This window comes from Barbus barbus (genome assembly GCF_936440315.1).
Source record: "Barbus barbus genome assembly, chromosome: 8".
Classification (NCBI taxonomy): Eukaryota; Metazoa; Chordata; class Actinopteri; order Cypriniformes; family Cyprinidae; genus Barbus; species Barbus barbus.
The window spans coordinates 28,535,082-28,548,417 of NC_136736.1; the positions used below are offsets into that span (position 1 = coordinate 28,535,082).

Here is a 13,336-nt window from a genome sequence, read left to right on the forward strand (position 1 = left end):
CTATCACATCTGAAGCAGCACAAGCTCCTTCAGGCTTCCTGTGGTGTTTTTCTGAGGTTCAGTCACAGAGACTCTCCTTCACAGATTAGTCTTTGATATTCCATGTGGCTTGGGCCTTTCATAAAGACACAGAAAAAGAAAAATGTAAATAAAAAAAATGTATTTCTCGAAAACAGAAAAACTATATATATATATATATATATATATATATATATATATATATATATATATATATATATACTGTATATATAGTAGTCAACATTTGAAGTGGATCAAAGAAACTTAATCAAGGTTGTCCTAAGACTTGATTGCATTTTGGTTTTAGGACAACTTTGATGAAAGGTTTTGATCCACCTCAAATGTTGACTAGTGTGTATATATATATATATATATACAGGGTACAATTTGTGAACAAACCAGAGGGATGATTGTTTTCTTGAAAATATATCACAAATCATAGTGGAGCTATAAATATATAGATTATTTTTGGCAGCTGTTACAGAAACATATTTACAATAAATATTCTGATTTGACCTTGACATTAGATAGCTATTTATGATCATAATTGGTTTCAGTGACACTAATAGGTCTTATTTCTGCCAGAAATGCAAAATCAATCAGGAGTTAATTATATTTTGAATAACGAGACACAAACCTGTACATATTCAATCGCATTTGTTTCCATTTATTTTTGCTCAGTGCTTTGCAAACTAACTTACAAACTTTTACTCCAAAAGTGCGCACATTATGTATTCACACGTTGACCTCATATTTCTTTAAATAGAGTAGAACCATAATTTCTTAATGACTCGCAGAAAGACGATTCTCTGCCGATTCAATATTGCGTGATCATCTGCATTCTGTCTCATAATTATGCATGGATTAAAGCGTGTGAACCAGGATCACGAAACCCAGATGGTCTCTATTAAGCGGGAGCGCTGACAATTATATATAAGGATATACAAAGAGTTAATTTGCAAAAACAGATGACTCCGTTTTAAAAATTATTCAAAATCATGTTTTTTATCCTGCATTCCAATTAATATCATTCAAACTGTAGTTGGGTTGTTTTGATAATAATTGAAATAATTGAAAATAATAATAACAAAAACAAAATACAGCTAACTGTATACAGCTAACTCTAACACAATAAAACACAATAAAAAATGATAACAATTAAAAAAAGTTATCTGTTTTTGCAAATAAACTCTTTATATACAGTACAGTATATACAGTATATATATTTCCAGAAAAACATAACCTATAAGTTTTTTTTTTTTCTTTTTTTAAGCCTGTATGGGGAAAATTTGTACACTTTAGGTACTAAAATGTACCTTTTAAGGTACTAATGTTCACCCTTTAGGAATAAATAAGGTGCCCCAGTGACAGCTTTTGTACCATTTTTTCTGAGTGTAGGGTAAGGAAAATAAACTTGATTCAAAATATATTCTCGGAAAACAGGTGTTCTCAAATAAATGAGAATTATATTTTACATTTAATTGAAATGTCATTTTTGCTTCTGAAGTATCTTGCCTTATGGATGTTTGGATATTTTTTCTAGAAAAATTCTGGTTCAGAATAATTTTTTTGTTCAGTGCATAGATGCTAAATTTATTTCTGAAGACAGATCTTACACACACCAGTACCACTCAAAATATATTCATGTCTTCTCTGTATTATTCTGGCCTTTCAATTCGAAAGCTTCAAATGTCAAATGTCGGCTGAAACGGCTCAGGATGTGGAGGGCTGCTGGCTCTAGTGGGCTGCCAGTTGTTATGTCACTATCTCTGACAAGTCAGTGAGGTGCTTGAGGCAAACCTGTGTGCCTCCATTAGGGCTCCGCCACGGCAGGTCTGTCATGGCAGTCCTGTGCTTAAGCTGCCGGCCACGCTCTATTTTTTATTAGTTTATTGTATCAGTGACATTGAAAGTGCCAAAAATATAACATGGATGCAACCTTCTAAATCCGGCCCATGTGTTCAAAATGGACACCACTATTCACAGCTTGCACACAGATATATCGATGTCCTGCTCAGAAACATCATGTCCATTCAAAGCGAGGGGCCACTTGTCTTGTCACATTTTTAGCCACAGGGATTTAAATAAACCAAGCATCAAGTGGTAATCAAAAACATATAAAGAAATCAAGCATATGTGTATAGTGTGTTTAGATAGATAGATAGATAGATAGATAGATAGATAGATAGATAGATAGATAGATAGATAGATAGATAGATAGATAGATAGATAGACAGATAGACAGATAGATAGATAGATAGATAGATAGATAATTGTGTGTGTGTGTGTGTGTGTATAATTGTTGTAAGATTTGTAATTCTAAATCAAACTTTTATATATATATATATATATATATATCAAATTTAATAAATATCTGTACAGTATACATATATATATATATATATATATATATATGTATACTGTACAGATATTTATTAAATTTGTTATATAAATCAGTATTGTCTTGGTTTACGGTGTGTGTGTGTGTTTTATAATAATTGTAAATCATTTAATACACACACACATACACACCTATGACTCATAAATGCATAAATTGTATTAATATTTCAAATATTCTGTACTACACACTATATACATACTATTACATGTTGTTGTTGGGGGTGTTTTCAGGCGTGTTTATCTTGCCTAGGGCACAAAGTGAGCCAAGGCTGCCACTGCACGTGCTGTTGGGAATTAAAGGCAGTGAGACATTACAAGTCTGCTATAAACACAAAATAAAACTGGATTTTATGATTTTCACACTGGATTCCCAGACACAGCACTTTTCATTGTCAGCGTTCTCTCAATAGTCTTGCTGTATGTTTCTCTTGTATGTCTGTGCCACTGAAGTTTCTCCCATCTAACTCTATTAAACGCAGTCTAATACCTGCTTCCATAGCTGATCTACAGTGCTATATCCTTTCAGTTCTTCTGGAACTCCTCTTTCCTATTTTCAGGAAACCACATTGTATTTATCTCTGGTAAGACTTTTGATGAAAGCTGATGATGTTGAATATTTAATGCGACAAAAAAAAAAAATCACAATTCCTTTCATCCTAAGGGAGCTTGTAGATGCACAAACTTCGACTCTTAGAGGCAGCCAGACATCGCCTTCTGAAATTTTTGCTCCTGTACATTGGAATACTTAGCTTCTTATTTACAAAGCTGTGACAGGCTCGCATCGCATTGCTTGTGCATGTTTATGTGCGTGTAAACCATCAGTTGGTGAGATTCATTCAATTTTAAATAGATTTTCAGACTGCCAGTGCAAAGATGATTTTGAAGTTTCTAAATGGAACAGCAATGGAATAAATAAAGCAATGTGAAAAATGAGATATATGTAATATATATTCCTGAATTAAATATAACTGGATAAACCTAACAAAAAACTAAATGGATTGAAATATATATATATAAATATATATATTTATCCCTGGAGCTTTGTAACCTTCTCTGGCCCATCCTAAATGCGTCTGTGATGTTGTTGCACAATATTCTGATTCATGTGTTTTCTCTCTCTCTTTCTTGCCTTCTGCATCTCCATCTATGTGTCTTTCAGGTTATTTGAAACACTTCAGTCACTGTTCTGGTCGATATTTGGACTCCTGAATCTGTATGTAACAAATGTAAGAGCTCGGCACGAGTTCACAGAGTTTGTTGGAGCCACTATGTTCGGCACCTATAACGTCATCTCATTGGTGGTTCTCCTCAACATGCTCATCGCTATGATGAACAACTCCTACCAGCTCATTGCTGTGAGTACTGACCACAATAATTAAAAAAGCCAGAAATATACTGTAATTTACACAGTTTCTCATTTTGCATGTACACATTGCAAGCAGGTCCCCATAGTACAAACTTAAAGGTGTCAATGTAGCACTTCCTGATTAATAGAAATTATAGACTTTTTCATGTACTCATGAAATTTTAGGCTTTTTCAAATTTAAAGATGTATTTTTAATTAAAAAGTATTATATCAGTCAAATTTTGATTGAAAAGTTTGAGGTTGGTAAGATTTTTAATGCTTTAGAAGTCTCTTGGTGAGCAAGGCATCATTTATTTGATCAAAAATTATTTGGCAAATATTACAACAATTTAAAATAATGTTTTCTATTTCAATATACATTCAAATGTATTTTTTTTCCTGTGATGGCAAAGCAGGATTACTCCAGTCTTCAGTGTCACATTATCCTTCAGAAGTCATTCTAATATGCTGATTTGCTGCTCAAGAAACATTTCTCAAAACTGCTTAATATTTTTGTGGAAACTGTGATACATTTTTTTCAGGTTTCTTTAAAGAATAGAAAGTTCAAAAGAAAAGCGTTTGTTTGAAATATAATTTTTGTAACATTATAAATGTCTTTACGGTTACTTTTGATCAGTTCAGTGCATTGTTGCTGAATAAAAGTGAAGAAAAAAAAAATTATTATAATAAAAATTCTGACAGACCCCAAACTGTTACGGGATTTAATGGTTGCAGTAAAAATAAACAAAGGATCACGAGAACGAAGTAGCATCAACATCCTTTAATGAACGTTACATAACATTAAATAACATTAAACTCAGGCTAAGACAAAGGGAGAACTGAGGACTTATGAAGGAACAAGAACAAAAGAGCAAACAAGATGATTGATACAAAACAGGTGAATGGAATAAACGATGATTAACTAAACTAGGACAGGAAAAACCAAATAAGGGCAAACAGGAACTAAACGGAAACCAACAGGTGACACAAACTTTGGTTACGCTTTATTTTAAGGTGTCCTTGTTAGGGTGTAATTATACATTTAAACACCGAGTAATATTAATTAACTACTTGTACTTACTATTTGGTTAGGGTTACTTGCATGTAATTATGCATTAATTGTTATTATAATAGTAAGTACATGTAACATGTAACAAGGACACCTTAAAATAAAGTGTTACCCACACTTTTGATCATTGTGACAAATTCTCATTCATAGGTTTTTAAAAATGTACTCTACTGTATAATATAAATATAAGTTTTTTTTATGCATTCTAGATACAATTGGTTTACGATCATATACTTCATTGATTATCATCATTCAGTTCATATTGTTAATCATTTATTTGTCAATGTGTTTTAGGACCATGCTGACATTGAGTGGAAGTTTGCTCGAACCAAGCTGTGGATGAGTTATTTCGATGAGGGAGGGACACTCCCCCCACCGTTCAATGTCATCCCCAGTCCTAAGTCATTCTGGTACCTGTGTCGATGGGTACACGGGCGGCTCTGCGGGTCGGAGGCTGCTCCGCCTGAAGAAGACCCCCATAAACATGAGAATCTGAAGGAGTTTACGGTAAAGAAAACAAGCTGAATCCATCTGAACATTCACACTGTGATTTCATCTGAATCTGATCAAGTGGTTCTGGTTTAAATGACACTTTAAGCACAATACAGCTGGCTCATTATATAACTGATTACCCATTACAATGACTAACAGCACAGCCACACACATATATCAGCACATTGAATGCTAAAACAGCTCATTTACATTTTTATTGCTTTTGAACTATTGGTTTTTGACTCGTAGTGGGATACAGTAATTGTATTTAGACTGGTATCATCATGCATTACTTTCAGGTATCACTGGGTGAGAGAAATACATATAAAAACCTTTGACTTTAACAAAGGCAGCTGCTCAAAAATCCAGCATGTCAGTCTCAGTGAGAAAGTGTTTACACAATTTTGTACATTAAGTTTATATCGTATTTGGTGTTAATTGGTTGCTATTACAGTTTTGCCATTTCTGAGATTAAATGATCTTGATCTCCAGAAACAGTGACATGAATGTAGCAGTGTATGTCTGCAACACCATATAACTCAAACATATTATGCACATATGCACTAATCGGGTAGATGTGAATAACATAAGCATGCTTTCTTTTTTTTATTAACATCAAGATTATAGATTAAAATTAACATGAATTTAAAAGTGCAATTATTCTGTGTCTCTAAAATGAGGTAAGAAAACGGCATGCAATTATTTTAAAATGACTGGTGGCATGGTATTTAAAATAGCTTTAGTTGTAGTTTAGCATGTTTAGCAGGTGCATTTAATGTCAACTACCCATTTATCAGTCCTACTATGGCAAAGGCTTTGGTGCATGAATATTAATTAGGTTAGATAACCAGGAAGGTTACCTAGCAACGTCAGCGTGACCTAATTAATATTCATGAGACAGGTCTTTGCCATATTTTTGACATCACAACCAGCTTGTCAGCCCCCCTTCCCCCACAAACTTCAACTACTGGCTTCATTTAGAGTGGCCTGAGTGGTAGCAAATTTCATTTCAATTGAATCAATGAAGTGGAGTTTCATATAAATTAATTAGACTTCTATGAAGGAACATTTTTTTTTTTATTCAACAAGTTTGTGTTTCTCCTTTGATGATGTAATGAGGTGTAACATGGCCTGAGTCTGTCTGGAGTTTAACCTCTTGTGTTGCCATGCAACTCCCCTTGAAACTCCCGGGACTCTCATCATCTCTGTTTCGAATATATCCTCCCTTGTTCCACCTGACGCACTTTTATTACAAATCCATCTCTCTGCACGGCATTTATTGGCCTGCATCAATACAGATGCTCCTGCACTCTCTCGCTTTCTTTTTCTCACACTGTCACACACACACACACACACACACACACACACACACACACACAGCTGAAGCACATTCACTCGAAACTCTCTCCCACATGTTTGCGGGCATTGCTGAGCTGGGATCAAACCTTGATCATTATATAAAGCTGCCTACATGCAGAGCTAAGAGGAGAGCAGCTTTCCTGCAATATCTGATAAGAATACTAAGAATCTCTCAGCTTATACTGCAAAATCATCTGCATGTGGAAGTGCTCATCTGATTTTGTATAGCAGCAAATAGCATTCCAGTTAGAAAGCATCTGCAGGACTCATACATCTCAATACAATGCAAAAACAGGGAGTATAACTGCACATGAGAATTTGCATTGAAATTGCATTTGAACATTTTTGATTGATTCTCCCATTGTGGATGCGATAGGAAAGTATTGATAACAAAACCCAATTGTTCCTTCATTTCCATGAAATTAGTTATTCAGTCTTTTTACTGTCAGACATTTTTGCAGTTTAGGCTGATGCAGTTTGTCAGAATTTTTGTCAGAATAATCATGAACATTATTATTTTTAGGACAATTACTAATAATAGTGCAGTGTTCTTAGACAGAAAGTACAACAAAATCCACATTTCAGAAAAAAGTTATTAGATTACCTTAACAGATATGATTTCTTTATAACAATAAAAGCACAATATTCTCAAAAAAGGAAAGGTTATTATTCTGTCATTGGAATGTTGATCATGATGAATGGGAACATTGATATTGGGTGACAAACACAATTAATACTTTATTCTACACTAAATTATACATAATGAATGTATACATTATATTAAATTAATTAAAATTCATTATAATATATTGTAACTGATTTAAACTTAAATGCCATGTTAATGTGTCAGTTAAATAATAGTAATTAAATAATAATAATAATAATAATAATAACAAGTAAATAATGGAGACTCATAGCACACAAATGGCAGTTTCTTGTGAATGGCCCTGGATTTAAATGAATAATTATCTAACAAAAAACAAAAAAAAACTAATAAAAAAGTGGAATGTTAGTTAATGAGCTCAATTACCCTGCATAATTACAGTGTGAATATTTGTTTCTCCTTTCAGGAAAAGCATGCTGACAGGCTGATACAGAATCAGCATTATCAGGTATGCCAGCAGATAAAGCTCTGCAATTACACACATGCAAGAATACAAACAATGTGCATGTAATTGCATTACATCGCTTCGCCTCTGGCTTTCTTTTCCCTGTCTCTCTTTTTCCTTGCACCGTCACACCAAAGATCCAGCTGTACATTTCCAGATTAACAAGATTAGGGAGTTCTATCTGATTGCTTGCTTTCTCTTCTTCTCCTTCAACCCTCAGGAGGTCATCCGTAGTCTAGTGAAGAGGTATGTGGCGTCCATGATCCGCAGCGCCAAGACAAGCGAAGGGCTGACGGAGGAGAATTTTAAGGTGCTTCTGAAAACGACTGCTCTCTATTTATCTCACATAAATATCAGGAAATGCATGCTTATAAACAAAAACTCTGACACAAGTAATCATTCTTCAAATGCCCCGGTGTTGACAGAAAATCTGGAGATCTTCTTTCATATTTAATTCTTATAATCTTTATTTGCAATCATTAGCACATATATGTGTCCCTGGACCACAAAACTTAAGTCTTGAGTGTCATTTTTTCGAAATTGATGTATACATCGTACATGAATAAATAAGCTTTCCATTGATGTATGGTTTGTTAGGATAGGACGATATTTGGCCGAGATACAACTATTTAAAAATCTGTAATCTGAGGGTGCAAAAAAATCTAAATATTGAGAAAATCACCTTTAAATTGTGTAAATGTTCTTAGCAATGCATATTACTAATCAACAATTAAGTTTACAGTAGGAAATTTACAAAATATCTTCATGGAACATGATCTTTACGCAATATCCTAATGATTTTTGGCATAAAAGAAAAATTGATAATTTTGACCCATACAATGTATTTTTGGCTATTGCTACAAATATACCCCAGCGATTTAAGATTATTAAGATTAAGGTTTTGTGGTCCAGGGTCACATATATTTTTTAGCTGTTAAAAATGTGTCAATAGGATTTATAAAATATTTGTATAGTAAAAATATAATAATAATTAGTAGGCCTATGATTTATACAGCTGGTTTTCATTTTAATGTAAAATACTTTTTTTTTGTCAAATATGCTGAAGTAAATAACTGTTAATCGATTAAAAGTAAGTTCCCTTACTGTATATTCGGTGAAAAACTGTAATACATCTTTACAATAAAATCCTGATAAAAGTACAATTTTTAAAGTGAATTTTAAGTGATTCCTTTATCACTTATGCACATTAGTTTTTTTCTTTTTTTACATCTTATGTTGTTAAATTAATATTTGTTTCCTTATTTTGTGTTACCATGATGGTGTTTTGTATTTGTGTGTATAAGTGTACACTCTCTATATTTTAATATTTACTAACTTTCATGTGGCTTTCAATGTTTTGAGTTAGTATTACATCAGTTAATGCAATATTTTTTTTCCAGTTAATTTGTGTTCAATCCATAAAACTTCAAATGTTGCTACTGTATTTTTCATGGTAAAGTTCTGACAGCCACAACTGCTGTTTATTTACTGTAAATTTCACATTTACAGTAAACGGCGTTGTTATTTACATTATTACACCAAACACAGCGAAGACATAAAGCAACATCAGGAATGTCAGTCCATTATAGTCCTTTAAATTTATTTTCTTTCTCCACTCACAGTGAAATCCAATATATATTTGTGCTTTTGTGATTTTAGATCAATATTTTTTTATTTAATATTTATATTATTTAAGGGCATTTTACTAAATATTAGCATCGCTGATATGAGATAATTAAAGAGCTGTGCATGTGATTGTCGGAGGCCATCTTGAGAATCGAGAAAGCTTCGGAATACGGCTCATAAAAAGGACGAGGATGTAAATGCTTTTTACAAGTTGGAATCTAAATTTACGGTTATATCGCGTGAACATTTCACATGAACGCTTAAAACAAATACAACTCCACTATATTTCTGTTTAATATGTAATTAATCACAAAACTATCTACTTAAAATTAAGTATCCTGGGGAGGATTGAGGGGCACAAGGAAAATCTGGAGGGTATTGACCCAGCCCTGAGACCCAGCCCTGTGGCGGGGGGTGCTGCAGCCCCCTCAGTACCCCTAGTTCCCGCGGCTCTGTAACAGTACATCAAATATGTAACACTGAAAATGTTTGGAGTTGTTGCAAACTTGCGAACAAGTTTAGTCATGAAACATAACTTTTATTGTAGAAAAAATGCATATATTTTTCAAATGCATTATGTAAAACTATAATTATGCTCTGCCTTAGGAGCTGAAACAGGACATTTCCAGTTTCCGCTACGAAGTTTTGGACCTTCTCGGCAACCGAAAGCCGCCCCGGCGGAACTATTCCTCCAGCAGCGAGGCCACGCTTCGAGACGAGGTCAGCGACGATGGTGAGGCCTGTCACCACAGCGACGGGAGCAGCATCGGGGCCAAAGGTGTGTCTTTCAAAACCATTACGCCCTCGGATCCGTCGTACGGAGTCTCTGCCCTCTTTTGCTCCATTTCCGGAATGGAGGTCGCTACTACTACGACAACGACGGCGGCATCGTCTGTGTACAGAGAGGGTAAACCAAAGATCAACGGACTGAGGAAGAACCCCTCACCCTCCTCTTCCCTGTCTTCAGTGGCTCCAGCAAGACCTGCACTTTCACGAACTTGGAGGCGCTTTTCCCGCTTCTCTAGTTCCAAGAAGAACTCCTTCAGACGGCTCGGCCTGCTGTTCTCACGCATGGGCAACCACCTTCCGCAGCCGGCAGGTGTCACCGCTGCGACCTACACTATCTCAGATGGATTGCTTCACCCACCGGGAGCTTGGCAAGACTTGGGCTTCACCAGGGGAGCCGGTCCCGTCACCAGAAGCGAGACCAACCTTAATCAGGTGGACGTGGGTGCTTTAAATGAGGGCGACGGTGCCATGACGACCAATGGACAGAGAGCTAATGGAAGGGATGTTTTACTGACATTAGGACCTCTGTCCCCACCCTCTTCTCTGCACTGTGCTTCCAGTTTCTCCGCCTCCAGCTCCCGCCTCCTGGACTCAAATGAGGACGTATTCCAGGGATTGGTCGGGCCCTGTGGCGGACAAACGCCAGACTCCTCCTGCTGGGTAACGGAACAGGATGATTCGGTGACCACGCAGCTATAGTATTGCTAGTATTACTGTACAGCACTTTGATAATAACAATAATCAGTGATGATATCAATAACTATTACCTTAACCACAACCGATTCTTCTGTTCGTTCTTTTGTTTGCTGCTGCAATATTTGTCATTTCTTTCGGAGATTTAACCAAATTGAAAGTTATTTACAAGACAGATGGGATGAGTGAATTAAATGACAGATGAAAGAGATTCAGAGGGGACAGAAAAGTGCAATGATCAGAGAAATGCTGGCCAGGTCGATTTTTGTATCTTTATTACATCACATTGTTCACCCTACAATGAAAATTCTGAAATCTGTTAATCAATTTCATGTAATTCCAAACCGGTATGATTTTTTTTTCTACTGCAGAACACAAAAGAAGATATTTTGAAGTCAAAACTAGTTTTGGCTACCATTGACTTCTATGGACTACTATGTGTTTTCTTACCTTGGCATTGGATTACATAAAACTAGATGATACCGTTGTGTTTGTGTTTCTAATACAACAGCTGAGGGAGCGACTGCAAATTTGACATTTGACTTTATTCTGACCCACATGATCAATTTCTTTATATGTTTTTTTTTTTTCTGTTTGGAAAGTCATAGAAACGCTATTGTAGAGATTTTGCTTTTACTGTTGCGGCAAGTGGGAATGCAAAAATTATATTAGTTGTAGTTTCCATTCACCACTGTAGAAGTTACCACTTCTAAGATCCCCAGAAATGTGAAAATGGTCCATTGTATGGACAAATGAGACATTTTTAAAAATGTTTTACAGAAGACAATAAGTTCAACAGGTTTGGAATGACATGAGGGAGAATAAAGTTTATTTTTAGGTGAAATATCCTTTTAACATTAAAACTCACTATTTACTTTCTCAATACATATTCCAGATATCATTGTGCATGATTCATCAGCGCATGTTATTCCAAAGAAAAAAATGTTTGTCTTCATCAAAAAATTTAATACCTTGATAATTGTCTTTTTGGCTGATGTTAAGTAGACTGTTCAGGATGGTAATATTAATTAGCCATTTAAACAATTTCTTATTGAATTCTTAGTGCAGTAATATAATGCCAGTTAAAGTTCATTTTAAAAAGGTTACTACAATAATAGCATTGCAGAGTGTTATTGTTGGGATCTAACCAATCCAATTGTTTTTTTTTTACAGTAAATATCCTATTTTATTCAAAATGTCACATTACATCAGTAAAATAGTTTGTGAGTGCTGTTTCATGTTGACTTTAACCCCAAACCACAGGAGCCTACCAATTCATGCCATTCAATTCATAATTCAACTTTATATCTCCAATGTGACCAGAAGCATTGTCAGTTCATGTATTTCTTTTTTATAGAAAGTTCTCATCGGAAAGTGTACTTGAGCAAGAAACACATCTGATATGGACCTACAGTGTATGTTTAAGGACATCATGCTCTTGGTGAAACAGGTTTGATGTTTTTTTTCCCCCTCAGTTACTGATCAGTGAGCTGTTGGCACTCATGCGGTGAAGGTTTTTCACTTTAGTGCTACGATACGTGCACATTATAGTGTGATATTACTCGTGTTATGCACCCGGAGGGCTGAAGTTATGCTAGAATCTAACATGACTGAAATCTTATTTTTGTATTTTGAATAGCATGTACAAATGATTTAATTTCAAGACTGTTTTAGTCTAGACAGACATTATTTATACATTATACTATTATAATGTTTTTGGAGCTGTTTTTTTTTCTTTTCTTTGACTGCTTACTTTTTACTGTATGTGAATATTAATTAGTATATTATAATAATCAGGTATAGGGGAGATGTCCAGAGACATGCATCGAATAAGACATCCCCCTGCTCTGCGATGATGAATGCCGATAAACCATGTACAGCGCCATGCAAAAATATTCAGACTTTTGACCAACTCTGCTATTTTACTGTATTATAAATATGACATTGGTGATACTTGTATTTCGAGGTAATTTTTAATTCGACATGGTTTTATGTTGGAGAGTATAAATAAAAAGTGGTGAAGGGACGAATATTATCTAAAAATTAGCTTAATTAATCAGTTTGAAACTACTTAACAATATGGTATTTATATTAAAAAATGTTCAACAAAAAGAATATTGTCCTAAGGTGACTATTTTAACATTTCTGAGTGATGCTGTCAGCTTCCAAAATATTAAACTGCAGGGGCTGAATGTAACAAAACAATGTCACATTTTAGGAGATTTGTTTCAATGCATTCTAATGAAACCTCAAAAAGGACACAATTGCAATGTGGAACTGTGTAATCCAGTTACATGACAGAATTGGTCAAGGCCTGATTACTTTTGGCAAGGCGCTGTAAATGCTTATGTAAACACTTGAATGAAATACATGCTCCTCTTGTATGATTCGTACCACTTTCTACTTTTCCTTGGAAACGTGTGAACATACGATGAA

At 34.8% G+C, this 13,336-nt stretch overlaps 1 protein-coding gene across 1 annotated transcript in view; it reads left to right on the forward strand.

Annotated features, from left to right (window-relative positions):
- The window catches only part of LOC306873848 (short transient receptor potential channel 5-like), a gene marked incomplete at both ends in the record, with an annotated part of 52,869 nt that extends 41,963 nt beyond the window's left edge, over positions 1–10,906 (forward strand). Inside the window, 5 exons of the mRNA XM_079423351.1 lie at positions 3,578–3,773; positions 5,127–5,339; positions 7,754–7,795; positions 8,013–8,102; positions 10,025–10,906. Coding sequence (XP_079279477.1) covers positions 3,578–3,773; positions 5,127–5,339; positions 7,754–7,795; positions 8,013–8,102; positions 10,025–10,906 — 1,423 coding nt within the window. The remainder of the gene's footprint in view (positions 1–3,577; positions 3,774–5,126; positions 5,340–7,753; positions 7,796–8,012; positions 8,103–10,024) is intronic.
- Between the last annotated feature and the right edge of the window lie 2,430 nt (positions 10,907–13,336).